The sequence below is a fragment of the Chrysochloris asiatica genome, unplaced genomic scaffold (assembly GCF_000296735.1).
Source record: "Chrysochloris asiatica unplaced genomic scaffold, ChrAsi1.0 scaffold00245, whole genome shotgun sequence".
NCBI lineage: Eukaryota > Metazoa > Chordata > Mammalia > Afrosoricida > Chrysochloridae > Chrysochloris > Chrysochloris asiatica.
Genome location: NW_006408763.1, coordinates 292,362 through 320,029, shown reverse-complemented (window position 1 = coordinate 320,029; position 27,668 = coordinate 292,362). Strand labels below are relative to the sequence as shown.

Below are 27,668 nucleotides of genomic sequence, written 5' to 3'. Positions count from 1 at the left end.
TTTATATAAATCTATTGATATAATCAATGTAGATGACTTTTGAAAAATATTCTCTTTCAATTTAGATCTGACAGTATTCCTTAAATAAGTATTGTATTGTTTTAAACATTTCCAATTATTGGATAACTATTTATTGCAGAATGGGTCTGCACAAACAAGTTATACTGTGACAGCCACTTAGCTTCTGTCATCTTGGCTGACGCAGGATGGGGGCTCCGACAGACTCTGGGTGGCCCTGAGAGCTGCCGCTGGCCACTGTCACGTTGCGTTCTTTCTTACTTCACCTAAGAAGTCATAGGTCTGCTCGGAAAGGTCAAAGGGTTCGTGAACTCCTTCTGGTGACAGCAGAGCCTGGAGCGCACCCTCCTTTTCTTGGTTTTGCTTAAGGAAGTCAGCAATAACTTTCCATCGAGTAGCCTCCGTCTCTTCTTCCGCCCATCTGAATGGGGGCAGGAGTGTGGAATGAACCAGTGGGTACACACAGTCATGGTAAACCAGGATAAATGTGGCCTTCAGGAACTCTTTGTCTCTCTGGAAAACAGCACCATCACAAATAACTCAGAGTTATTTTTCAAGCGTTAAATTCTATGAACTCTGTTAACTGAAGAAGCCACGTAAGGGACAGGATGGAGGGTGCCGATGGTTCAGCCATCAGCTTAGAACCAATGAGTCAGCCAGGAGACACCCTCTGAAATGGACACAAGAGATGGACAGCAGGCTCCATGGCGGGTACCTCACATTCCATCAAGGGCATCAGGCTATTTAGTCTAACTGGTCACAAAGGGTATGAGCTCAGATAAATACACAATTACAGAGCAAGTGTTGTGCAAAAATGCAAAGAAGAGAGACGTGCGGAGTAAGCATTTGTTGGCTTGTCTTCAGGAGTGTTGCTGGGGAGGCAGTCAGTTGGCCCTGAGCCTGTCAGAGCTTCCACGGATAACGAGACTACTGCGGAGTCAACAGCCCACGCAACCTCTGACACTGACAGGCTGAGGTGGCGATTCCAGGGTGCAGGCGACTGATGAGGAGACAAGGATATGCAGCAGAGTCTGCATCCAGGTATCACTGCCCCAGCCACACTGAGTGTGGGGGTGATTTCTACAGGCAGAGCACCCCACCCACTGCTGTACTAGAAAAGCAGTCAACCTGACAATTTCAGCTGCCAAGTGCAGACGTACCAGTCAAACGGAAACTCAACTAAGGACATGATATCTATAATTTTTTTTTAAAGTAGGGCCTTTTGTTCATTTGTTCTCCCAAGTGTTTTGTAGGTTGACATACTATGGTCCGCAGGCCACATCTGACCTATAGTCTGTTTTCCTATGAAATAAAGTTTCACAGGTACACAGCCATACTCTATTGTTCACTAAGATCCGTGGCTGCTTTTGTGTTCCAGGGGCAGAGTAGGGTACTTGTGACAAAGATCCCATGGCCCACAAAGTGCAGGATACTTACTATCTGGCCCTTTTCAGAGAAAGTTTGTGGAACGCTGACTTGCAGAGGTGAAACCACTCACCACTGATTAATGCCATGTTCTATGTGGTAATTAACCGTGCGTCTCTGGCAATGTAAACATAAGCCATGCACTTTGTCAGTATCTGATACAGCTCTGGCCAACTTCTTCATTTCCTTCTCCTTACCTGATATAGACTCTGTAAGCGATAGGATTTTTTTTTTTTTTTTAAGTGAAATTTGAATATGGTTTAAAAACATCCCTTCAAAGAAAACTCAGTGATCTGAAATGACTGTTTTGAGAACATGTTTCTTTTTGTAGGCCTAGTTTCCACATTAAGAAACAATCACCCCTACCCTTTTGGGAATGTGCCTTTGTAAGCACTGTGACAGACTTTACTGGTTAAGGGGGATGTTGACTATGGCAGATTTAGCCAAAAATGAGGCATTGTTATAATGTGCAGGCAAACACTTAGCTTTGCAAAGGCTATTAACTTCAGTGTGGAAAATCTTATTACCTTCTCTGATCTTTTTAATGTGCTCTCTTTCTCAGCCCATGAACTCTAGAAAATAAATAAAACATTGTATTAGTCCAAGTATTTGTAAGTCTTCCCCACACATCTGTAATTGTACTCTATATGTTTATTATAATATAAACTTATAGAAAGGGTTAAAAATGGTGCATGGGACCTATATGTGTAAGAAATGAATCTGTAATTAGGTGTCTATTTCTAATGCTCCAGATTCAGATGGCGCTGTGGGTTAATGCGCTGGACTGCAAAGTCGATTTGAACCGCAAGGTTGGCAATTCAAGCTCACCAGTCACTCCTCAGAAATCCTACACAGGGTTGCTATGGGTTGGAATCAACTTGATAGCACTTAACAACAACAACAATCAAAGATGTATTAGTGAATGATGCCTTGAAAGTCCATGATGATTAGAAGTCACACTAAGGTTAAAATATCATCTGTGAAACACCAACACATCCATGTAAACTGCATAAAACACAGCCTCTGAACAACAGTAACAACCATATACAGAAGCAGTAAGCAAGCTTTTATGCTAAGACAGTGGTGAAAACAGAAAATACAGACTAACACCATATTCCTCTAAAATTCTACTTGCTGTGATAATGACAATAGACAAGATGAGATCAGGGCTTTAATTCAGTTAAAAATAGTTTCAGTGTAATTGTCCTTGTAAATGAGGGTCGCGTACATGTTGCAGAACAACCAGATCTGTTGCTGAGGCTGTTTTGACCCGAGCAGGAAACAAATGGATGTACCCTCTCAAAGTTGACGGCAGATTGCTTAGCTTTGATGTGTGTTGCTCTCCAGAGTCCTGCCAGGAATCCAATCTCCCGGACCAGGCTCCTGAAACCTTTGAGAGGAAGGACTTTTGGAGAAGCAACATTATTGGCAGAACTCTAGGGCACAACATTGCCGATGTGAGGACAACATCAGACCTTTCTCAGGAGATTGGGCCTGGGGTGAAGCTGACATATTGGCACCAAGAGCGTGATTCTCTGTGAAGTAAAGACGCATAGAAGGACCACTTTCCCATGCAGGGAGAACAGGCTGTGCCACGCTGAGCCACATTTTGGATATTCATAGTCATTACCATGAAACGGGAGTGAGATCTCAGAGAGCTTGGACCAGACCCAGGGGTATAATACTCCCCCTGTGTTTTACGAAACAGGTCAGGTGTTGTTGTGATTATTAAAACACCAGCAACAAACTGAACTTAGCTAAGTAAACACAGGGAGGCTCACACACCTGCTAATGTAAATTTTAAAAGGTTAATTTAAATTTAAAAATTTTTAAATTTTAAAGACTTAACACAAGTAACTTAGCACAAATAACTTAACACCAGTAATTTGCCTGGTAAAATTTGCCTGCGGTTTGTGAGTTTACTGCATGACAAGCCAGCAGAAGGAGGCTCACCTAAGCAACTCAGAGAAAGAGCACACATGTATAGATGACCACAACCCCACCAATACCCAATGACCCAGAACCACTCCTCTGGAGCACACAGAATAGACTACTCAGCTCCCTTGCAGTTATCTGGGCCATGCGACTGATTCCAGTCAGTGAATTGTGAGCAGAAGCAGTCCATTCTGCTTTGGGGTTGTTGTTGTTAAGTGCTGTCAAGTTGCTTTCGACCCAAAGTGACCATGTGTAGGGTTTCCAAGGAGCAGCTGGTGAACTTGAACCACCAACATTGCAGTTCAAAATGACTTTGCAGTCTGACGCATTAGCCCACAGCGCCACACCAAAAAGCCCAAGGACAAGTCTCTATTCCAGATGATACTATAAGTAGAGTCTCCCCTAGTCTGTATCCTTGGGTAGCTATGGAGGAAGGTCTTTCATTGACCCACGGTGGGTAAGTACCAAGAATGAGAAATAAACTTATGTTAGCTCCACTGGTTAAGCACAGGACTGAGATCGAGCCCACCAGCTGCTCTGCAAGAGAAAGATGAGGTTTTCTGCTCCCACAAAAAATGTATAGCCTCTGTAACCCTATACTACACCACCACCACCACTCTGTTTATATTTAAATGCCTGTTTGAAAATTTACTAGACATTGGCAGAGGACCCCACCCCCACCCCTAATCCCGGGGGTCATTCTGGGGACTAACACGTGGTTGGTAGGGCAGGGAGGAAAACTAAGGCTCATTTGAACCTTCCCCTGCATTATGACATTTCCTTAGAAACTGAGTTCTCCAAATGAACAAATGCTTTTCCTTGATTGTCTCTGCTCCTTTTTCAATTCTCCATATTTGGGCACTTAACATCAACACTAAGCTAGCACAGCGTCAGCCCAGTTTATCCTATGGAATACAGCATGCCACCAAAGGAAGGCTCAAGAGGGTAGGAATAAACCACTCTTCTTTACTTTTTTTGTTTCTTATATAAATAAGGAGCCCTGGTGGTACTGTGGGTTAGTACCAGGCTGCCAGCCACATGGAGTTGGTGACTCAAACCCACCAGCCACTCCAAAGAAGAAAACAGAGGTTGTCTGCTCCTGTCATGGCGTCCTGGTGTGGCACTGCAAACTAATCACAAGGTGAGTTTGAACCTCAAAGTCAGAGGTTTAAACCCACCAGATGCTCCTCAGGAATCCTATACAGGGTCACTATGTGTTGGAACCAACTCGATGGTACTTAACAACAACAATAATACTAATGTCTTTAGAGGGGGGAAAGATAAATTCTGCACTATCTAGCAGCAGTGTCAAATGGATTGATCTGAAATTATGGGCAATCACATGCCAGGGACATTTTCTTAAGCCTACTTGCTGAAAACATCATTGTTCTGTTGACAACTCCCATCCCAACCAAGCCAGCACCTGAAATCAACTTTAAACTCTTACCACAATCTTTCTACACAATTGGCTTGTCCTTTCCATTCCAGCTGGAAGGCTTATATGGCCTACCTCCTTTCCTACTAGTGGCACCTCTTAATATAACTGACCTCCCCTCCCCTTCCCTCCCTATAAGGAGCTCTGGTAGCATAGTGGTTATGAATCGGGCTGCAAACCTTAAGGTCAGCAGTTCGAAACTACCAGCTGCTCCGCAGGAGAAAGATGAGGCTTTCTGCTCCCGTAAAGATTTACAGCCTTAGAAACCCCGTACAGGGTTGGAACTAGCCTTTAACAACAACAACACCTCCCTATGGACTCAGGGTGGCACTGTAGGATCAGCACTGGACTACTAACTACAGGTCGGTGGTCCAAACCCATCAGCCACTCCTCAGAAGCCCTGTACAGGGTTGCTATGAGTCAGAATCAACTTGACAGCACACAACCACAACATGTTGTCAGAGGCATTTTTTCTAAAGGTAAAACCTGTACAGGTTTCTCATCACCTACGACACTTCTCACCCTTGACACCAAGACTCAGACTGACTTTGCCCATCCATCAGACAATTCCATTAATTGTATCTACTGTGACAAACTTGATCATTTACTCTCCTCAAGAACACTCAGTGTCCCTTTCTGTCTCAAAATGTTTGTTCACACTTATCCTTCCACCTGCAATGTCTCCCAGCTCCACCTCTGCTGTTGAATCCTATTGGCCCCTGGTCTTTTAGTAAGACCATCTCACTCATGGTATCTGTAAAGACTTCCTGATCCCATTTACTGCCTTCTCTAAATCTCCAAGGACCTGGATTATACCTCTCCTATGGAGTCCTGGTGTGGCGCTGTGGGCTAATGCGTCAGACTGCAAAGTCGTTTGAACTGCAAGATTGGTGGTTCAAGTTCACCAGCTGCTCCTTAGAAACCCTATACAGGGACACTATACAGGGACACTATGGGTCGGAATTGACTCAATAGCACTTAACAACAACAAATAGAGTCCAAAGGAGCTCTGGTAGTATAGTGGTTATGAATCAGGCTGCTCATCTCATGGTCAGCAGTTCAAAACTACCAGCTGTTCCGTGGGAGATAGATGAAGCTTTCTGCTCCTGTAAAGATTTACAGCCTTGGAAACCCTGTACAGGGTTGCTATGAGTCAGAATCGACTCCAGAGCACAAAACAACAACAACATGGAGTCCTGGTGTGGCACTGTTGGTTAATGCACTGAATTGCAAAGTCGGCTTGAGCTGCAAGACCGGAGGTTCAAACTTCACCAGTTTCTCCTCACTATGGGTCGGAACTGACTTGATGGCACTTAACAACAACAACAAATAGAGTCCTGGTGTGGTGTTATGGGATAAAGCACTGAACCTCAAGGTCAATTTGAACCACAAGGTCGGCAGTTCAAACTCATCAGCCACTTCTTGGAAACCTGATACAGGGTCGCTACGGAGTTGGAACTGATTCAACAGCACTTTAAAAACAACAACAATATGGCACGAGTCTTATTATTTGTGTATGGTCTTGTAAGAATATGTTGTTATTGTGAAGTGCCATCAAGTTAGTTACAACCCATAGCGACCCTGTGTAGGGTTTCCAAGGAGCAACTGGTGAGCTTGAACCTCTGACCTTACAGTTCAAGCAACTTTGCAGTCGGGCCCATTAACCCACAGTGCCACACCAGGAGACCTGGTGTAAGCATATAGGTCTCTAATAATTTGTTGACCCTAATGCATTAGGTTCAACCATATGAGGGTTCATTTTTGAAGATCCAAATGGATGAAAACTGGAGATTTCATATGATTTAATCTAATTGTTTTGTTGTTAAGTGTCATCGAGTCAGTTCTGACTCATAGAGACCCTGTATAGGGTTTCCAAGGAGTGGCTGGTGGGTCTGAACCATGATTTAATCTTATATCCAGCTGCTATTCCAGCTGTTGTTAGGTGCCATTGACTTGGTTCCAACTCATAGCAACCCTATGCACAACGGAGAGAAATACTGCCAAGCCCTGCTCCATCCTCACAACTGTTTTGTTTCCACCCACTGCTGCCATCACTGTGTCAATCCACCTAGCGGACAGTAATGTGGAGTGAAGTTACAAATGCTGTGCTTGCCCTGACTCTCCCTTGGAAACTCAATTGATTTCTCTAACAAATCATTTTGGACTTTTTCTTTTAGGACAAAACCAGCAGCCAGCCTCAGTCAAGGCACAAGCAACAGACAAGAGATTGCATGGGTGTATACAGCTGTCTGTCACTGGGGCTTGCATGCTGCTACGGTGCTGAACAGGTTTCACAGAGCATCCAGGCTGAGATGGACTAGGAAGAGAGGCTGGCAATCTGCTTGCAAAAATCAGCCAGTGACAATCCTAACAGCACAACAGTCGAATGCAACCCCCCATGGGGGTGGCGCAGGCACAAACAGAGCTTCGTTCCCATGGCAGCCAACAACAACAACAACAACAACAACAACAACAACGATCTGTTTATCAGGCCAGGGAGGGCATCCTGGAGTAGTAGCCCATATACTAAGATTAGAAGGATGAGACTGAGTTAGGGAGACAACGGGCACAGGGACTGGAAGGCATCATCCAACTAGGAAAAACAACCTAGACAGCTGAAAAACACCTAGGGACGCGGCTATTTACATTCCTTCAGAACCCGGCAAGTTCACATCATGAGGCATGTTACCCACCCTGAGAGCATCCATAATATCAGGCTGGTCCAAGATCTTGGGGAAGGTGGCCAGTACTGGATTACTAATTAAATCTGAAATACAAAAGAATAGAAAGGACTTCATGAAAACGTCATTGAATGTATTCTACTGCAATAGATAATAATGAGCATTCATTCACATTAAAATGATTGTACCCAAAGACTAAAGAGCTCTGGGAGCTTAGTGGTTACCAGTTGGGCTGCTAACTTCAAGATCTGCAGTTCAAAACTACCAGCTGTTCCGTTGAAGAAAGATGAGGCTTTCTGCTCCTATAAAGATTTACAGCCTCAGCAACCCTGTGCAGGGTCACTATGACTCGGAAACCTTTAACTTCTAAGAGAGCTTAAAGCTGTCCCCTGTCCCCCAGCCTCCATCTACCCTGAACTATTTTAAGAAGTTCTGAAATGAGTGAGTCTTAAATAAAAAGATGGAGCTTTTAGGATGAGAGGTGAGTGCCTATTGACAGAAGACGATCAGAAAATACTGTTCTTTCTATAGTTTTTAACATCTTTCCTCCTTACGATTGGGGTGCAGCCAATGCCGTCTTCCAATTATGAGACTCCTTGCTCTTGCAAGACTGAGCAGGAAGTGGAGTCAGGGACAAGGAGGCACCAGGAAGGCTGCTCAGGCCTGGCTCGTCTCAGCCTTAAGTGTGGTGCCCAGGGAGGACACTGGGCTGGTGTCTGGGCTGAAGGAAGGTGGTGGATAAAACTGTAAGGGGTCAGGAGTTGGGGATTCTGGTTACATGGCTAAATTTGAGTACAAGGAAGAGCTCATGAAATGGCAAGGATAGTATATTCTATAACCTTGCATCCTCAGTAGAGGAAAATCCTTCCTCCAGATCTCATCACTCTGAAGGCTGAATCCAGATGACATCAACAATTCTGAGTTTCTCCCTGCCTGTGGGAAAAACTGGCAAGCCTTATCTCTTTTAAGAAGTCACATCATTCATGAAGTGTTCCAAGAAGCATCAAAATATATTCAAAGGCTTGTCAAATACTGTCGAGTCAGTTCTAATTCACAGCGACTCTATATAGGGTATTCGGCTCATAATGACCCTTTTAGGGTTTCCAAGGAGCAGCTGGTGGGTTTGAACTGCTGACCTTGAATAAGTCCAGTGCTTATCCTACAGTGCCACACTAGGCCTCCATATTCAAAGGTAAGTAATGGTTAAAAGGTTTTATTGTCTTTGCCCCTCCCATCACTTAAAGTTACAAACCATTCCTTAAGGAATTTCTATGCTTCTCTGATTTTGAATTCCATTTTTGTCCGTTTATCTGTTGTACATAGATAGGGTCACTATGAATTGGAATTGACTCAAGGGCACTTAACAGCAACAACAACTAGGCGGTAATTCCCTGGGAGGGAATTACAGCTCTGCTTGTCTGTTGTTGTTATGTGCCGTGGAGTCAGTTCCGACTCATAGTGACCCTACACAGAGTTTCCGAGGCTGTAAATCTTTACAGGAGCAGAAAGCCTCATCTTTCTCCTGAGGAACAGCTGATGGTTTTGAACTGCTGACCCTGAGGTTAGCAGCCTGATTCGTAACCACTACACTACCTGAGCACCTTCTGCTTGTCTAAGGGTACTAAAACTACACAACCATTGTTTCATCCATATTGACCTTCTTTCAATCCTAGTGCCTTAATTCTGTCTATATTTTCATGCCTTAGGCCTTCACACATTCTGATTCCTTATCGAGAAAGTGTCCTCCACCCCTTCCTCCTCTCTCCTCTCATTAGCACCCCACCTGCCTATCTCTAACTCATCTCTTACTTAGGTCTTATTGTTGGAATAGTGAGTGCTTGCTCAAGGAGACCTTCCCTGACATAATTTAGGTTTTTCTGGTTTATGCTCTTGTTGAGATTTTCCTCCATAATACTTATTTTAAAAGGTTGAAAAGAATTATTCATGTAGTTTCATGTTTAAGGTTTGTTGAGCCATGAGACTTGAGACTGTGTGTGTCCCAGTTACCACTGGTTCTAGCTCAGTGCCTGGCACATATTAGGTGCTCAGTACATACATATTTGTTTACTGATTTACTGAATCCCAAGAATAGCAAATAAAAATTATATAAAGTTCGTGGGGAAAATGCAATTAAAAGATAGTGAAATTTTTCTATGAACTCTGTGAAGCTCCTTCATATATTTTTTACAGAGACAATTCTTATAATACATATATTCTGCTTTTAAAATGGATATAATTTTTTTTAAAAAACCCAATCTTGAGGGAAAAAAAATCCCTCGAACTTCAAAAACAACTGCAAAAATAAAAATCATTCATAAAGCACCAAATACCTCTTATCCAGATTCTCACATTTTAAACGAATCCACTGACATTTAGGCTTTGTGGACTAAAAATATAGCTATTGTGAGTGATTTCATTCTGTTCCCAGCAAGATGATGTGCACATAAAACACATGGGAAAAGCACATCAGACAGTTCAGGTAGTATGGAAAATCTGATGATATTTGAGTTTCAGGATCTGAAACCATAAGAGTATGAAATGTGAAATATAAAAATACATATATTTTAGAGAACTGAATTCGTATCCACTGAGCTGACCTGGGATACAGACTGAGCACACTGCTTGGCATAAGAAGGTGCTTGCAAATAATTCATGGATGGCAGTGCTATTCTAAATATTTTTCTCCAAAATTCACCTTCAGAATTGCTCGATGACAGTTGGTTTGGTTTTTGGTTTGAGGTTACCTTTATTGAAAGCATGAGGTGGCACCACATATAGGAAATATCAAAGATCCCTTACCAGCACTTGGCAAGCTTGCCCTATCTTTCAGAAGCACATCTCCAAGGATTTGGCGATAAAACACCAGCAAGTGAATGCAGCACATACTTCCAACTAATGTTTCTGGCAGTTGGCTATGAGAGAAGAAAAGTATACATTCATTCAAAATCCTTATATTCAGACTTATTACTTTAATAAACAGCTCCACGTTCTGCTAAAAAATTTATTAATTCAAAATCCTTACAGTCCACCCTATGGTGGTTTTTTCTTTCTTTCCATTTCTATGCATTACTTTAATAAACAGTTTCAAGTTTTGCTTCATCACTGGAAATGTTTCTTTTAAACAAATTTAAAGGAAAATTTTCATGACAAGTTGGCCACATTAAGCTTCAGATAACTTATTGTGTTCTATATGCACCTTGAAGTGTCAACATAAGGTTGACATTCTTGTGTTTACATTTTAGTATGCAACCCCTGAGCTAAAGGCCAAGTAAAAGAGCAGAATCATTAGTTATGTGTTTTGGAAAGAATGTGACAGTCAGCTGTGAGCTCAAACAAAGGCAAGCGGCTGCCTGCCAGATGTGGGGCTATTGGGTTCAGAGTGTTCACAGCACTCTGTGGGCCATGGAAGGGTGTGGAAGGCCACTTCCTGGCTATGTGATTTTGGATTCATTCATTTGTAGAATTTGGGTAGCAACATCTGCATTTCAGAAGGCTACCATGAGGATTCAAGTGTGGCATGCTTACCGCAGTCAGTGCTTGGTACATAACAAGGGAACAAAAGCAGCAGCAGCAACAACAAAGAGATTTTCAAAAATCAACAAGGGATTTTCAAAAAAAGTTCATGGAAAATTTTCATCATATTTTAATTCCATTTTTCCAAGAATTTTTTGAAGCCCCCTAGTATTGAGATTTCAAAAATGGTAATTTCAAAACATGAAAAGTGAATGCTTTACATAGGAGACATTCAAAAGATTTACTAGGAATATTTTGAGCACAAGAGCCTACCTTAGAAGACACTAAAGAAAATGTCTCGAACTATTGTAAATATGCATTTTCTAAACGTTATCTGTAGAAAACAAGGGGGCTTCAAAAAGTTCATGGAAAAATTCCATTATCTCTTAATTCCATTTTTCCACAAACTTTCTGAAGTCCCTTTGTACTTGAATTCTGTCACTTAACATGAAGAATGGCCCTATGGGAAATCTCAAAAACCTTACAAATAATTTCCTCTATCAAACAAGAGTCCTGATGTGGCATTGTAGGGCAAGCACTGGACCGCAGGGTTGGTATGAACCACAAGGTCAGTGGTTATTAAAAAAAAAAAAAAAAAGATTAACCTAACAAGGGCTTTCTAGCCACCTATATAGAAATGCAATAAAACTGATGAATGGGTTTTATGCAAATAACTTACTATTTTTAGCAATAATTTAATGGAAGTAAAAGAAAAAAGATGGAGTATATCAAAAAGGAAAAGGAAAAGAGAGTTACAGACCAATGTTTCTTGGCATTCACAACTAATATGCTATGAGTCAGGGAGTCTGAAGTCAGGCTAAAAGCATGCCTTTGGTCAAATCATATTGAGCTAAACCCCTCTGGAAAACAGTTCCAAATTTAGAAAGGCAAGTCTTGGTGAAACTGAATTATCTATTTGCTCCCTCTTTTTTCTCATGCTCAGAGGATCGCCAAGATAACAAACCCCCCAAACCAACACTGCTGAGTCCCACTGGCAGGACTTGGTGCTGTTTCTTCAGAGCAGGTCAGCACTGCTTCATTTGCACATTTCTGGAGGAGCTCCTGACACCCAGAGGATACGCACACGTAAAGAAAGCTGCTGGCTGGGTGAGAAGGCAGCCAACTGGTAAGAGTAATGGGTAAAAGCGGCACTACTGCTAATTCGCACTGGGCTTCCTCCCTTGGCCTGAGCGGTGCAGTCAATTATTTAATATGTCTCTTCCAACCTTAGTCTTGTAATTCCCACCTAACATCTCTTTTCCTGATGGGTCTGGGAAAGCAAAGTTAGGAGAAAATACTGATAGGATGATAAGATTCAGTCTGTGACTGTAAAAGTCTGGAATTCTAACCTGGCTATAAAACAGAGAAGGGATCTCACTACGATCATACAAAGAAGAGCCAGGAGGATAGTGCGTCCTTTGAACCCCGAGATTCCTGAGCACTGAACTTCCTTGACTCAGGGACAGCAAGCTACGACACTGGAGGAGTGTCAGGGGACTATTAGCAGCAGAATCAAGAATCAGAACATTAGATACAGCGATGGGCCTCCCAGCCCATGAAGCAAGGCGAGCTGAGTGACTTTGGGCAGGAGGCTTGCCTGCAGAGGAGGGGGCCTCTAGGCATTTAGTTGGGGAGGCAGGTTTGCTGTCCCATGGAGCAAGAGCTGAGTGCCTTCAGGCTGAGACGTGTGGTGTGTCCTGTAGACAATGATCAGCAGCCCTAAAAGAGCTCTGTAACATGCACAGGCAGAAGAGGGAGGCTTGCGTGAGGGCCCGGCTGAGGAGAGGTTGCCCTGAGCATTTCTGCCCTGAATTGTAACTTGTTCACTTCCCTAGTAAACCTGCTAACTGTGGGCACTATCTCTGAGTTTTGTATGTCCATTACAATGAATCCTTGAACCTAGAGGAGAAGTACAGTGCCATGGTTTGGTGTCCCACTTTTGCAGTCTATCCTCACTGTTGTATGTCCCTTGGCATAAACAGAAAAGAGCTCTTGTCCTTTCCCCTGAGTTTGACAAAATGAAAGTAAAGTTCTTGAGAAAGGGAGGGGAGGAGGGTGTACCTGTGAAGATTAGGAGGAAGACAGCTGTTGGTGCCACCACCGACTTCTCCCATTTACTGAAGATGGTGGGTGAGGGGAGGAGTGCCTATGCTGGTATCCAGCCTCTCACCTTGCACTCCCCACGCAGCCCTTACACCTGGCCCTGTGGTAAGGCTCCTGGCTCCATGGCTTCCTTGTGCCCAGTGCCTGGTTCCTGCAAGAGCCCAGCCTGTGTTTGGGACTGCACTCACAGGGTACCCCCACCTCATTCGACGCTCCCAGCAGTGCAGATTTCAGGATCATGCTGAGTGGAGCAGCAACTTCAAGACAGTGCTCAAGTCTCTCTGGGAAGAAAAAGAGCACACACCAAGGCAAGCCAGGGAGAGGCTGGGGCCAGCGGAGGTAAAGCAGAGCTTGGGAGAAGTCAACTGTTGACATTAGCAGGAAGATCTTTACTTTGAAAATATCTAACAGCCACTTTTTAGATCCTACTTTGTGCTATAATCAATCACGTGTCTCAGTTCCTGAGGGCTTGAGGCCAAGGACTCGGTACTCTTCTGTAAGAATTCACCATACAGGAGACCATTCACTGTTTCGATAAGAATGTGCCTTCCTTGTAGCTTAAAGTGGGGAATGGTTAACCTTACAGTCCAGGAACAGAGGACCCTAGGACTATCAAGGGAAAGGGGTATGAGTGGAATATGGGACCAGCGACACCAGAGATGGAGGCAGAGATGAGGACATGGAGAGACGGAGCAGCTGAGGACTCTAGACTCAGGGAAGAGATAGGCCAGGAGGCAGACTTGCAGAATGAGCCCTTTGGTTATATAAATGACTATATAATCCTGAGTGTTTTTGTGTACATAAAAAAACCCAAAACACCAAAAACAGGGAATAGAAACAAATACTGTTGAATGGTGATGCATGGAGGGGATTGTAATCATTGCAATGAAGCTAAATGAAATGATGAATGCAAAACTGATATTCTCGATCTACACCTATGAATGCAGTAGCTCAAAAGAGGGAACAAATCCTTACAGTGAAGATCATTCCCACCCCCTCCATACACAGAGTAGACAGGGATGGGCAACTTGGACACTGGCTACCCAAAATGGGGGGCTACAAAGGCAAGAAGAAGTGACTGGCTTACAAGCTTTCAAGAGGGAACCTAGATCCAGAGGGCATGAAGGAAGGTAGAATCTCCAGTGAGTAGTATCCAATCTGTCTAAATGGGGCTGATGAAATTAAATGTGGATATGTCTCTTGTGATACAATAGTGAATAATTGTTATCAGGACTGATTGTGAGGGTTGGAAATGTAAAGGTGGACATTTTGTAGCAAGGAAGGAGTGACTAACTTTCCAGTCTAGGAGCAGAGGTCCCTGGGACCATCAAGGGAGAAGAGCGGAGAGTGGGACCCTACCCAAAGAAGCAGTGATGCCTGAGATGGAAGCAGAGACGATGACATGGAGAGATGGAGCAGTTGGGGACTTTAGACCCAGAGAGGGAGAGGGGCTGTGTGCTGAAGACTAGGGGTTGGCTTGCAGGGTATACCCTTTGGTTGGTTGATGATACATGGAGGGGATTGTAACCATGGAAATGAAACAATATACGATAGGATGAATGTAAAACTGATGTTCTCCCATGTAAACTATCACATAAATCATAATAAAACATTAAAAAAAAAAACTGATTCTCCCATGTAAACTATCACTCAATTCATAAATGAAAGCTTTAAAAAAAAAAAAGAGACTGCCCTCCTGACATCTGCCCTACCCAAATGTGATCTCTTAATCATAAAAAGTATCTCAAAAATTATATTTGGGGCCAAAGAAACTCTATTCAGAGCTGCACTTGAAAGACATGCTTGGGAGTGCTTGGCGCTTCTTGGAGGCTGACCAACTAGCTGAGAAGTTGGAAGGCTGAAGAAGTAGGAAGAATGAAGCCAAACAGGATTTTGGCTTTTCGTTCACAAAGACTTACTATGCTTTTTGTTCATCTTAAAAAACCAACAATTTTCCAAGGAAAGGTTAGCCAAAATTAAGAATTTATAAGTATCTAGAGGGAAAAAAACCCATAGGGAATGAATAATACCAATGAACACATTATTAATGGTTATTGAAAGATTTAACTGTTCACATTCTAATTACAAAACACATTTCAGTATTAGAGATAAGAACATTCTAGAATGAGAAAGGCAACCATTCAGAGGGGTAGGCCAAGTCTCCATTAATATTCTTACCTCTTGATTATCTACAAACAATGAGCAGTTCATCGCAGGACAGTCCAACTGCGTCCTTCTTTGTTCCCATACTCATGATTTTCCCACACCTCTATTCAGGGGCACCTCCCTTCTATCTGTCAAAGCCTATTTCAAATGTCTCTTGATCTTACCAGATACAGAGTACATCTCTGCTTGAATAGATTTCATGACAAATAGCCAATCTACCTGGGATTAAATTTAAATTTCTCTATAACCCATAACCAAACCCATGAGTGTCAAGTCAATTCCAGCTCATAGCAGCCTTGTTGTTGTTAAGTGCCGTTGAGTAGGATGGGGTAAATCTGCAGCACAGCGTTTCTAAGGCTCTAAGATCTGTATGGAGTACACTGCCACATCTTCCTCCCATAGAGCAGCTGGTGGGTTCAAACTGCTGACCTTTTGGTTAGCAGCTAAATGTTTCACTACTGTGTCACCAGGTTTCCTCGCTTATCGAAACATCATAGAACAATAAATAATCAAAACTAACACCTACTGTGGCCTACTGTGTGGCCAGCACTATAAATACTAAATGCTTGCTATGCTTTCTTTTTATCTAAACTATTTTTTATAGTTCTATGGAGCTGATACTACTACTCTGGACTCCTGGTGTGGTGCTGTCAGATCGGCACTGGACTTCAAACCACAAGGTCCCACCAGCCGCTCCTTGGAATCTCTATATAGAGTACTATGAGTTGGAATCGACTCGACGGCACTTTAACAACAACAACCATTATTATTATACCCAATGTACAGGTACAGACTCAGGGACCTCTAGAGAGGTGGTTAAAGACCACGTCCATGGTCTCAGTTAGAAATGGATGGACATGGGACACTAGCAGTATGAAACTCCCTAAGGCAAATGCAAATTAGAACCACCAGGAGATCCCACGATTCACTTACTAGAATAGCTAAAACAGAAAAATGTCAAACGCTATCAAGGACATAGAATGAATGGAACTCTCATACATTGCTGATGGGAGTGCAAGATGATACAATCATTTTAGAAAATATTTTAGCAATTTATTATAAAGTTAAATACCATATGATCCAGGAATCCCTCTCTAGGTATTTATGACCAAGGAAAATGAAGACAAATGTCCATATAAAAAGACCTGTAGGCAAATACTTGTTGTTGTTGTCAAGTGTGATCGAGTTGGTACCGACTCATAGTGACCCCATGTACAGCAGAACGAAACAATGTCCAATCCCAGGCCAACCTCACTACCGCTGCCACACTTGAGTCCATTGATGATGCCACCTGGCCAATCCATCTCATTGGAGGTCTTGATCTTTTTCTCCGACCCTCCATCTTACCAAGCATGATATCCTTCTCCAACGACTGTTCCCACCTGACAATTACGTCCAAAGTATAAGAGATGAAGTTTAGCCACCTTGGCCTCCAAGGAGCCCTCTGGCTGCACTTCTTCCAAAACAGATCTATTGGTTCTTTTGGCAGCCCATGGCACTTTTAGTATTCTCCTCCAACACCACAATTCAAAGGCATCAATTCTTCTACGATCTTCCTTATTCACTGTCCAGCTTTCGCATCCATATGAGATTATTGAAAATACCATGGCATGGGTCAGGCGCACCTTAGTCCTCAAACTGACATCTTTGCTCTTCAACACTTTAAAAAGTTCCTGTGCAGCAAATTTGCCTAATGCAATATGCTGTCTGATCTCTTGACTGCTGCTTCTGCAAATGTTGATAGTTGATCCAAGAAGAATGAAGTCCTTGACAACTTCAATCTTTTCTTCATTGATAAGAATGTTTATTGGTCCAGTGGTGAGGATTTTTGTTTTCTTGACATTGAGATACAATCCATACTGAAGGCTGTGCTCTTTGATCTTTATCAGTAAATGTTTCAAGTCCTCTTCACTTTCAGCAAGTAAGGTTGTATCATCTGCATATTACAGGTTGTTAATGAGTCTTCCTCCAATCCTGATGCCACGTTTTTCTTCATAGAACCCAGCTTCTCGTATTATTTGCTCAGCATACAGGTTGAATAAGTATGGTGAAAGAACACAACTTTGTCGCACACCTTTCCCAATTTTAAAACATTCAGTGTTCCCATGCTCTGTTCGAACAACTGCTTCTTGGTCCAGGTACAGATGTCTCAGAAGTACAATTAAGCGTTCTGGAATACTCATATTTCGCAATGTTGTCCATAGCTTGTAATGATCCACACAATCGAAAGCCTTTGTGTAGTCAATAAAGCATAGGTAAACATCTTTCTGATATTCTCTGCTTTCAGCCAAGATCCATCGGACATCAGCAATGATATCTCTCATTCCACAGCCTCTTCTGAATCCAGCTTTAACCTCTGGAAGTTCTCTGTCAATGTATGATTGTAGCCGTTTCTGTATTACCTTTAGCAAAACTTTACTGACTTGAGATATCAAAGAGATTGTCCGACGATTTCACATTTCCGTTGGGTCACCTCTGTTTGGAATAGGCACAAATATGGATATCTTCCAATCAGTTGGCCAGATAGTTGTCTTTCAAATTTCTTGGCAGAAATTAGTGATTGCCTTTTGTGCCGCTCACTTTCTTGAAAGATTTCAAATACTTAGAGCAACTTTATTCAAAGAGTCCCAAACTAGAAAACAACACAAATACCCATAAACTAGTGAATGGATAAATTGTGGTCTACCCATCCAATGGGCTACTCCATACCTAAAATGGAACAAAGTACTAATACATGCAAGAACATAGATGAATCTTAAATGCATTATGCTAAGTGAAAGAAACAGGACTCAAAAGGCAAAATTTCTGGGAAGAAAATGCTAACAGACCTGTGATTGTCTAAGACTAGAGACGGGGAGTTGACTAGAAAGGGGCACAAGATATGGTAATCTAAAGCTTCATCATATTCTATTTCCCTACTGATCTTTGACCAAGGAATCTATGAAGACAAAGATTACTGATGACAGATGACCAAGCAAGAGGAAAACCCAACAGTGGAGATGGTCTAAAAAGCTGAGTGATTCAGAGTTCACTGGCCACACAAGGCAGGTACCAACCTTAGGATAGTTCTTGACCTTCTGCTCAAAGATCTCAGCTTTACTAGAAGTTGAGGCTGCCTTCTCATTGTCAGCATCTGATGGAAAACACTGCCATGTGCTTAAAAACACACATACAAAACTCAAGATGGTGAATATAATAAACCAAAATATTTTATCAAAATATACCAAACAGGGGTGCTGAGTTGTATGAAAGGCAGGAGTCACCCACACCTCCAAAATGAAGTGAATACAAATTACAATGAGATATTAATGCCTATTCACTTCCCCCTTTTCACCCCTGCATCAGATGCTTTGGCAGTCTCACTGTTGCCAGATTATAAAGAAAAGTCAAAGAGAGTGTTCTTAAAGGCCTGTCTGGACCTGCACTGGCCCTGTGGGACAGCAGCAGTGGTGTGCATCCTAAATCATGAAATAAAGGTGGACGTCTGAGAAGAGCAGGGAGTTACAAGTCTGCCAAGCCTTGTGCTGCCCGAAGCAAGGACTGCATCTGTTTTATCCTTCACTTTTTTGACTGTCTAGCAGCACAGGAGCTCTGTTAGCGTAGTGGTTATGAACTGGGCTGTAAACCACAAGGTCAGCAGTTCGAAACTACCAGCTGTTCCGCGGGAGAAAGATGAGTGAGGCTTTCTGCTCCCGTAAAGATTTTCAGCCTTGGAAACCCTGTACAGGGTCGCTATGTGTCGTGACTGACTCAATGGCATTTAACAACAACAGCAGCACAGTGCTTGGTCAATGAACGTATTAAAAGGCACTCAATGTTTTTAGAGGACAACTTGGTAAGTATATCTTAATTTCAAGTGTCTACACCCTTGACCCAGAGTCCTGGTGTAGCATTATGGGCTAATGTGTCAGACTGCAAAGTCATTCGAACTGCAATGTCAGTAGTTCAAGCTCACCAGCTGCTCTTGGAAGCCCTATACAGGGTCGCTATGGGTCGGAATTAATTCTACGGCACTTAACAACAACAACAACACACCCTTGACCCAGCAACAGGCAATTGCTGAATTTGCCCATTTTATTTGTTCTGTGGTTCATTCATGAGTATCAGTCCCATGTTTGATGAAGAGGAGGCAACAGAGGGTCCTCATTCTTTATGATTGCCTACATTATAGTCTCATCTGTGCTACCAAGAAAACAAGTGCACAGATAAAAATGAGTAAGATCTTAATATTAAATGACATTTAAAAATCTGAATTCAAGTGAAGAATATTGTGCATATTGAAATCAAGTTCCTCTCTCTGAGAACCCAAACCCAATCCACTGCCGTGGAGGTGGTCTCAACTACAGACCCTGTATAGGGCTTCGGGGCAGTAAATCTTTAGGTAAACCTTTTCTCCCTGATGGGTTTGAAATTCCAACCTTATTCTACAGTGCCACCAAAGCTCCTTACTTTCTTGGAAGATTACTTGTTTAATCTTTAAGGAAAGGAAGGCCACACATAAGAGAAGTACCTCTTCTGGATACTGAAGGATCCACTTCAACACCTTTTTCATAAGGGGTGCCACCATTCAGGAAGAGCTCATAAGTCCTATAGAAGAGGGACACACTATGACAGATGCATACACTGGAATCAGTAGGAAAATATTTGCTAGCACATATACATTTACAGACATTTGTGTCTCATTGGTAAATGAGAATAATAGTTGTCGATCTCTCCTGGGGTTAGCATCTCAGTAAAGAAATATTTACTATGCCGACTTGACACACTCAACAGCAACATGCTTTCTGTAAACTGTAGAAATTAGGTTGTTCCACAGATAATGAGAAAATTGATCATAAAAATGTTTGACTTCATACTGTACACACTATTCTGCAATTTGGTTTTTTTTCATATATAATATACATTAGAGATCTTTCTATACAAACACATAGATCTCTATATCATTAAAACAAAGAGTTATGACTTCTATTTTTAGAAAGATGAAGTAGACATACTTTTCCTTATTTCCCCTTCATGTTGTTGTTTGTTGTTAAGTGCTGTTGAGTTGGTTCCAACTCAGTGACCCAGTATAACATTTCCAAGGGATGGCTGATGAGTCTGAATCTCTGGTCATGGAGTTAGCAGTCCAGCACTTACCCTATAGCACTACACCCTGATGGTACAATGGGGTAAGCAGTGGACTGCTAGCAGTGTGGACCCAGTAGCCATTCTGCAGGAGAAAGGTGTGGTAATTTGCTTCTGTACAGATTCACCTTACTGGGGTGGGGGTTCCTACTCTATCCTACAGGGTCACTTTGAACTGGAATCAACCCAACAAGTGGATATGCTTAAGTACAGCTAAAACCTCGGAACATTATAAACCAAAACCAAAAAAGCAGCCATTGGGAAGCCTGGACTTCTACAGGCCACCACCACCCCTTACCCCCAGTACTGAGGGGCTCCTTCCTCCTCACTGGAATGGTATCAGGGAGGACCAGTGGCATCAGAGCTTTTACTACTGCCCAGTGATAACAAAGTGGTTTAGTACAGGCTACCAGGGGAAGCATTATCTAAATTCATCCTCACAACAAATATTTGGGGTCAGAATTATTTCAAAGATGGGGGAAACTGAGGTTTGAAGAATTTAAGGAATCGGACTACAATTACACATACGGGAGCCCAATCTAGAGTCCTGGTTTTTATAATTCCAAACCTGGATCTTAACTGCCATCCTACTGATGTGCTCCGCCAGATATATACAAATAGCCATTTGTATCCCTTCTGTGAATTTCTTGTTCGTGTCTTAAACTTAGATTTCTTTCTTTTAGCCCATTGTTAAATTTAGATGGCCTTTTTCTTATTAATTTTTTTTTCAAGTTTCAGGTATTTATTATTCAGTGTAAATCCCAACAAAATACATCAACATGATTTCATGCATTTAGGGAAGAAAGATATCCTGGCTAAGTGGGAAACTGTATGGGTGGCTTCTGAAAGACCCTCATTCTAAGCAGCTTTAAGGGAAAATGTTTCATTTAGAAGTCAGGACCTTCTTTCTTCAATGGGCTGTAATTCACATTCACTAAGTAGAACTTGCATTGATCACTGGGACCCAGTTTGTTCTATGGTTCTGGGTTATTCTTTCTGTCTTAATTGACATCTGGATTAAACAAGCAAGACATACAGTGCTGCTCCAGTTCCTTCAGCTCCAACAAATACAAAGAGCTTAGGTGTTTCTTGGCCTGACTGAGGATCTGGCGGAGCATATTTATGGAGGAGGCCTTGAGTCCAGAAGGAGAAAATAAAGTTAGCAGGCCCAGAATAGGTCTCTCTGCTCCGTGTTCATCATTTTAGTAATTTTTGCTTTGTTTTTAGGGATGATAATCTGACTGCTGTATATATATTTTAAATATTTGGTGTCAGTCTGCTTTTTCTTTTTTTTTGGTCTTTAATGTTAGCTGTGTATACAGTGGCTGTCACTGTGACTTAAATGTACTACCTACTGAAGAAAGATGAGGCTTCCTGCTCCCGTAAAGACTGACAGCCTCAGAAACCCTGTACAGGCTGACTATGAGTGAGAACTGACTCCACAGCACATAACCACCACCATCTAAATGCCTCATTCATAGCTTCACCATTGGTTGGATAGAATTAGGTTCAGTTACAACCACAGGAACATACTGAAAGAACATTCTCAGCAGATAGCCAGTGAAAACATACTTCACAATACCCACTCTGCACGCGCCATTTCTTCTTCCTTCAGATGAGACTGTGCAGGCCACTTTCATGTACTACCTTAAACAGCATTCAAATCAAATGTAAAAGCGCTCTCCCTAAAAGCCAATTGAACATACACTCTGTAAACCTGAAGTATCTAAATGAAAAAAAAAAAAAATTAATTTGTACAAAATAATTCATTTGGAAGGAATACGTAGCCACTTACTTTGTTGGGATAGGAATTCCACTGGCATCAAAAAGTTTAAGAAATGCCCAGGCACAGCTTAACTCTCCTCTTTCACCAGTTGACTAGGGAATAAAACAAGTACATGAAACTTAATATCACTCTAAGTGAAAAAAATTAGTATTAACCTTTAAGACAGAGGCAGTCTTCACAAGAAAATGAAATGTAACATAGTACAGCTCCATTTTACTTGCTTTTAAAGGCAGTCTGCCAAGTAAGAAATCATATTTTGTCAAAGTTCTCTTGAAAATTCTTCAACTCTTATGATGTGGCAACTCTTGCTATTATCTCTTGAGTGATATAAATACTTCAGGGAATGATCTCAAGCCATACCCACACTACATGGGGTTATGAAGCTTTGCTTCACTGAGATTGAATGTGGAGACTAAAACACATCAGGGTCTCTTTGCTGGGGACAGTAACCCCACTATCAGTTACCAGAGGCCAGCATGGCTCACTTGGAGAACCTACTCCTCAATGTGGTCCCAACATAGGGATGAATTTCTCTAAAAGAAATGAAACGAGGTCGCGATACCAGTCTAGAGCTATTGGCTCTCTGAGTTACCAGGAGGCCAAATGTATACACTATGCCTTTCAGGCTATGACTAGAATGTTGTTGTTAAGTGCTGTCAAGTCGATTCCAACTCATAGCAATCCTGTATAGGGTTTCTGAGGAGCAGCTGGTGAGCTTGAACTGCTGACTTTGCAGTTCAAACCGACTTTGCAGTCTAGTGCATTAATCCACAGCACCACACCAGGACTCCATGATTAGAATGTGGACATATTTAATTACTACCACAGTCCTGCACCCACTGGTTTATTGGACAGAGGTCAATCCAAGTGTATGGAGTTCCTCTTATGAAACTCACCACTCTACCAGGTTTCTTAATTACAATCTCAGTTACAAGATTAAGTATATACTCTGACCCTTTGAGAGGTCAGTGAGCACTTTTATCACTTTCTGCAAACTCCATTCTTTCCTAGTCTTCATTCTTTCAAAGCACGGGGGCGGGGGGTAGCTGAAGCAATAAATGTTAACAAATACCTTTTATTACAAATGCTACTGGAAAAGCAGCACTACCTATAAAATTAGAATTGCTGCCATTCTCATTCCTGAAAGGATTAAAATTCTATTACACATAAAAACTTCAATTATTTTACTGGTAAAAACAGATTTTAAACAAACAAAACCTTCCCTTTAAAATAACACATTAGAACTCTTTCTCTCAAGTGACATACATTGCGAATATAAGAAATTCCAAGTTCAAATAATATCCCAAGATCTGGTGATGAAGAATTGGACCTGATAAAACAATCACCATCAAGCAAGCATGGCAAGATGCCGGAAACCTGAAATAAGAAAGAAACTCAAGTTACCGACAAAACTTCTACAAAAGAGGTAGAGGGTTTCAATCCTATTCATTTGTAAGTGGTTTATACCTTTGGCATTATAATAATAAAGGTCTTTTAAGGGAAAGGAAAAGTAGATGGATTGAGGGTTCCAAATTTTAGATTCATACCAATGAATTTACATTAACATTTTAACCTTCCTGTTTAAGGGAAATACCATTATCTTCACTTACTCTTTGTTTTGAATATTGTTGTTGTTGTTGTTGTTCTGACTCATAGTGACTCTGTACAGGGTTTCCGAGGCTGTAAATCTTTACGGGAGCAGAAAGCCTCATCTTTCTCCCATGGAACAGCTGGTAGTTTCGAACTGCTGACCTTACCGTTCACAGCCCGATTCGTAACCACTATGCTACCAGAGCTCCATTTGAGTATAAGCTAACATAAAGCAAATACTGTGCCTAGGACTGAGAAGGTATTACCAAAAATTGCTTGCATTCTTAATAAACCCATTGCTGTGGAGCAGATTCCTACTCATAACAACCCTGCCTCATAGGACTTTGTAGGTTGCCACGGTCATGGAAGCAGACTGCTGTATCTTTTGCCAGTGGAGCACCCGGTGGGCTCAAACCAGCAATCTCTTGGTTAACAGTCCAGCACTTTAACCACCATGCCACCAGAACTCCTTGCATTTATACTAAGATATTTATATTAACAATTTCTCCTGTGAATAAAATTAAACTTAAAGACTGAATACAAACTTTTGTTCAACTTTCTTTACACTTCTCCTGGTTCCTTTCCTTTTGCTCATTCTATCCCCTCTTCCTGGACAACTGTGTTCCCCTTTCTTGGCCCAAAAACCCTATGCATATTTCAGGGTCTAGCGTCTCTTCTAAACATTCTTTCCTGAGCCTAAGGATTCGAATGAAGTTCACCTTCTATTCCACAGCACCTGGAGTGACAGCTCTCACCTTAAAGTCTGCCTTGAGTGATGACTATCCATAGAGCCCACTCCACAAGGGTTCCTCTAAGGATTAAATTAGACATACCTAAAAGGCCTAACACACTGCATTGCACAGGTTAGAGCTCCACAGACAGGAGCCATGTTATCTATGTAGGTGTTTCATTCCTACTGACAGGTAAGCTAGGGAGAATGCCTAGCACACAGCGGATGCTTAATTTCATACAATGAAGTAACACATACTTATTATTTATCCCTTCCCAATAAGTTGCTCTTTGTATCCTGGGAAACATTAGCATATTCTACCCTAAACACTTCAAATATACAGAGATGCAGTGTCAGAATTGCAAAGTTTTGTGCCAAAAGACAAATGGTGTTTCACAATAGAAGGGTGATGCTTAAGAGATCAAAACCAACTTTTAGGAGCTGTGTAATAGATGAGCGTGGATACCGGCAGCACAAGCTGGGCCACATCTACATTTGGTGCCCTATCACTGTGTCTCCACCTTGCTTTAAGACCTTTGATAGAGTAAGTTATTGTTGTTAGAGGTGTCACTGAGATGACTGTGACTCATAGTCATGATGATGGGCAACACCAGCACTGCAGTGTTTTGAGCCCACTGCTGCACTCACTGTGTCACTTCATCTTGTTGAGGGTCTTCTTTTTTGGTGACCCTCTACTCTCCCAAGAATATCCTTTTCCAGGGACTGATCCCTCCTAATAACACATCCAAAATATGTGAGATGAAGTCTCACCATCTTCAGTTCTAAGGGGCACTCTGGCTGTGGTTCAAACTCACCAGACAGACTTGTTTATTCTTATGGCAGTCTGTGGTAAATTCTGTATTCATCGCCAACACCAAAATTCGAAGGTATCAATTCTTCTTTAGTTTTCCTTATTCATTGTCTAGTTTTCACATGCATAGGATGTGTGATTGAGAATACCATGTCTTGAGTCAGTTGCACCTTAGTTCTCAAATTAACATCTTTGAATTTTAACACTTTAAAGAGGACTTGTGCAGCAGATTTGCCCAATGCAGTACATTGGTTGATTTTTTTCTTCTGCTGTGTCCATGAATATTGACTGCAGAGCCAAGTAAAATGAAATCCTTGAAAACCTCTATCTTTTTCCCATAGATTATAATGCTGCTTTATAGGTCCAGTTGCGAAGATGTGTGTTCCTCTATGTTCAAGTGTGATCCATACTAAGGGTTGCAGTTTTTGATTGTCACTAGTTAACTTTTTCAAGGACTCTTTCAGCAAACAAAGTTGTTTCATCTGTATATTACATCCTCGAACCTTGATGTCACGTTCCTTTGCTCAGCATACAGATGGATTAAGTATGGTGAAAGTCCTGATGAACACTTTTTCCAATTTTAAACCTTGTTTTATCTGAACAACTGCCTCTTGGCCTACGTACAGATTCTACATGTTGTCATTAGTGCCTTCAAGTTGGTACCAACACTACAGCGACCCATATAGGGTTTCCAAGGTGCGACTGGTGAGTTTGAACCACAGACCTTGAAATTCAAACCAACCTTGCAGTCCACTGCTTATCCTACAGCACCGCACTTGGACTCCTAGGTTCCACATAAAGCACAATTAAGTGTGCTGGAATTCCCAGTCTTCATAAAGCTATCAACAGTTTCTTATGATCAACACAGCTGAACAAAAGAAAGGTTAATTAAAGCTTTTTGAGGCATAGTAACACATGGGAGTTGTGAGGGGAAAGTAAATACTACTGTAATGAAACTTTAGAAGTAGGAAAAAGAATAAAAAACAATAAAAACAGACAAGTAATAGTATAAAAAGACAATAAGGACACCTTTGTCTTCATGGAAAAACAGAGTCTATACAGCCTGTTGTTGTTTTTAAGTGCTCTTGAGTCGGTTCCTTCCCATAGTGACCCAATATACAGTTTCCGAGGACCAACTGGTGAGCCTAAACCACCGAACTTGTGGTTCAAACCGACTTTGCAATCCAACGCATTAACCCACAGTGCCACATCAGGACTCCTCTATACCACCTGTTGTTGTTGTTGTTAAGTGCCGTCAAGTTGATTCCAACCCATAGCCACCCTGTATAGGGTTTTCGAGGAGCAGCTGGTAAGCTTGAACTGCCAACCTTGTGGTTCGAATGGTTTTGCAGTCCTGAGCATTAACCCACAGCTCCACACCAGGACTCCTGATACGACCTAGCATCTATGCAATACTGTAGTTTGAAACCACCTAATCTGCTAATCTCAAGGTCGATGGTTCAAGCCCACCAGCAGCTCCTTGGAAACCCTATAGAGGGTTGCTGTGAGTCAGAACCAACTTGACAGCACTTAACAACAAAACCACCACCACATTCCAATCTTGACAGCACCTGGGTCTAAAGTACCAAGTTCCCTAGGTATTACCTCAATTTTATCTAAAGAAAGCACAGTTCTGGTTGTTGCTGTTGTTGTAGTTAGATACTGTTGAGTCAAGACTCATAGCAACCCATGCACAATGAACAAAACACTGTCTGGTCCTATGCCATCCTCACAACTGTTGTTACTCTTGAGTCCATTGCTACTGCCACTGTGCCAATCCATTTTGTGGTGGGTCTTCCTCTTTTTTTGACTGGTCCCTCCTGATAATATGTATGAAGTATGAGAGATAAAGTGTAACTATCTTGGCTTCTAAAGAACATTCTGACTGTACTTCTTCCCAAAGAGATTTTGTTGGTTCTTCTGGCAGTTCATGGGACTTTGAATATTCTTCTCCAACACCATAACTTAAATGCATCAATTCTTCTATGGTCTTCTTTATTCACTATCCAACTTTCACATGTATGTGAGGCTACTGAAAATACCATGGTTTGGGTCAGGTACACAAGACCTCTTTAAAGTGTTCTTTGCTCATGAACATTTTAAAGGGGTCTTGTGCAGCAAATTTGCCGAATGCAATAAGTTGTTTGATTTCTTGACTGCTGCTTCCATGAGTGTTGATGGCTGATCCAAGCAAAATGAAGTAGTTGACAACTTTAATTTTTTCTCCATTTGTTATTGTTGTTGTTAAGTGCCACCGAGTCGGTTCCGACCCATAGCGACCCTGTACAGGGTTTCCGAGGGTGTAAATCTTTACGGGAGTAGAAAGCCTCATCTTTCTCCCGCGGAGCAGC

The 27,668-nt window shown here is 41.9% G+C and overlaps 1 protein-coding gene across 1 annotated transcript in view; it reads right to left on the bottom strand.

Moving 5' to 3' along the window:
• Positions 1-258: 258 nt before the first annotated feature.
• Positions 259-27,668, bottom strand: part of NPHP1 (nephronophthisis 1 (juvenile)) — an 84,445-nt gene continuing 57,035 nt past the window's right edge. The window contains exons 11-18 of the mRNA XM_006873545.1: positions 23,453-23,563; positions 22,196-22,278; positions 19,787-19,863; positions 18,333-18,432; positions 10,294-10,406; positions 7,507-7,580; positions 1,971-2,015; positions 259-531 (exon numbers count right to left, since the gene is read on the bottom strand). Of these exons, the coding sequence (XP_006873607.1) occupies positions 259-531; positions 1,971-2,015; positions 7,507-7,580; positions 10,294-10,406; positions 18,333-18,432; positions 19,787-19,863; positions 22,196-22,278; positions 23,453-23,563 (876 nt within the window). The remainder of the gene's footprint in view (positions 532-1,970; positions 2,016-7,506; positions 7,581-10,293; positions 10,407-18,332; positions 18,433-19,786; positions 19,864-22,195; positions 22,279-23,452; positions 23,564-27,668) is intronic.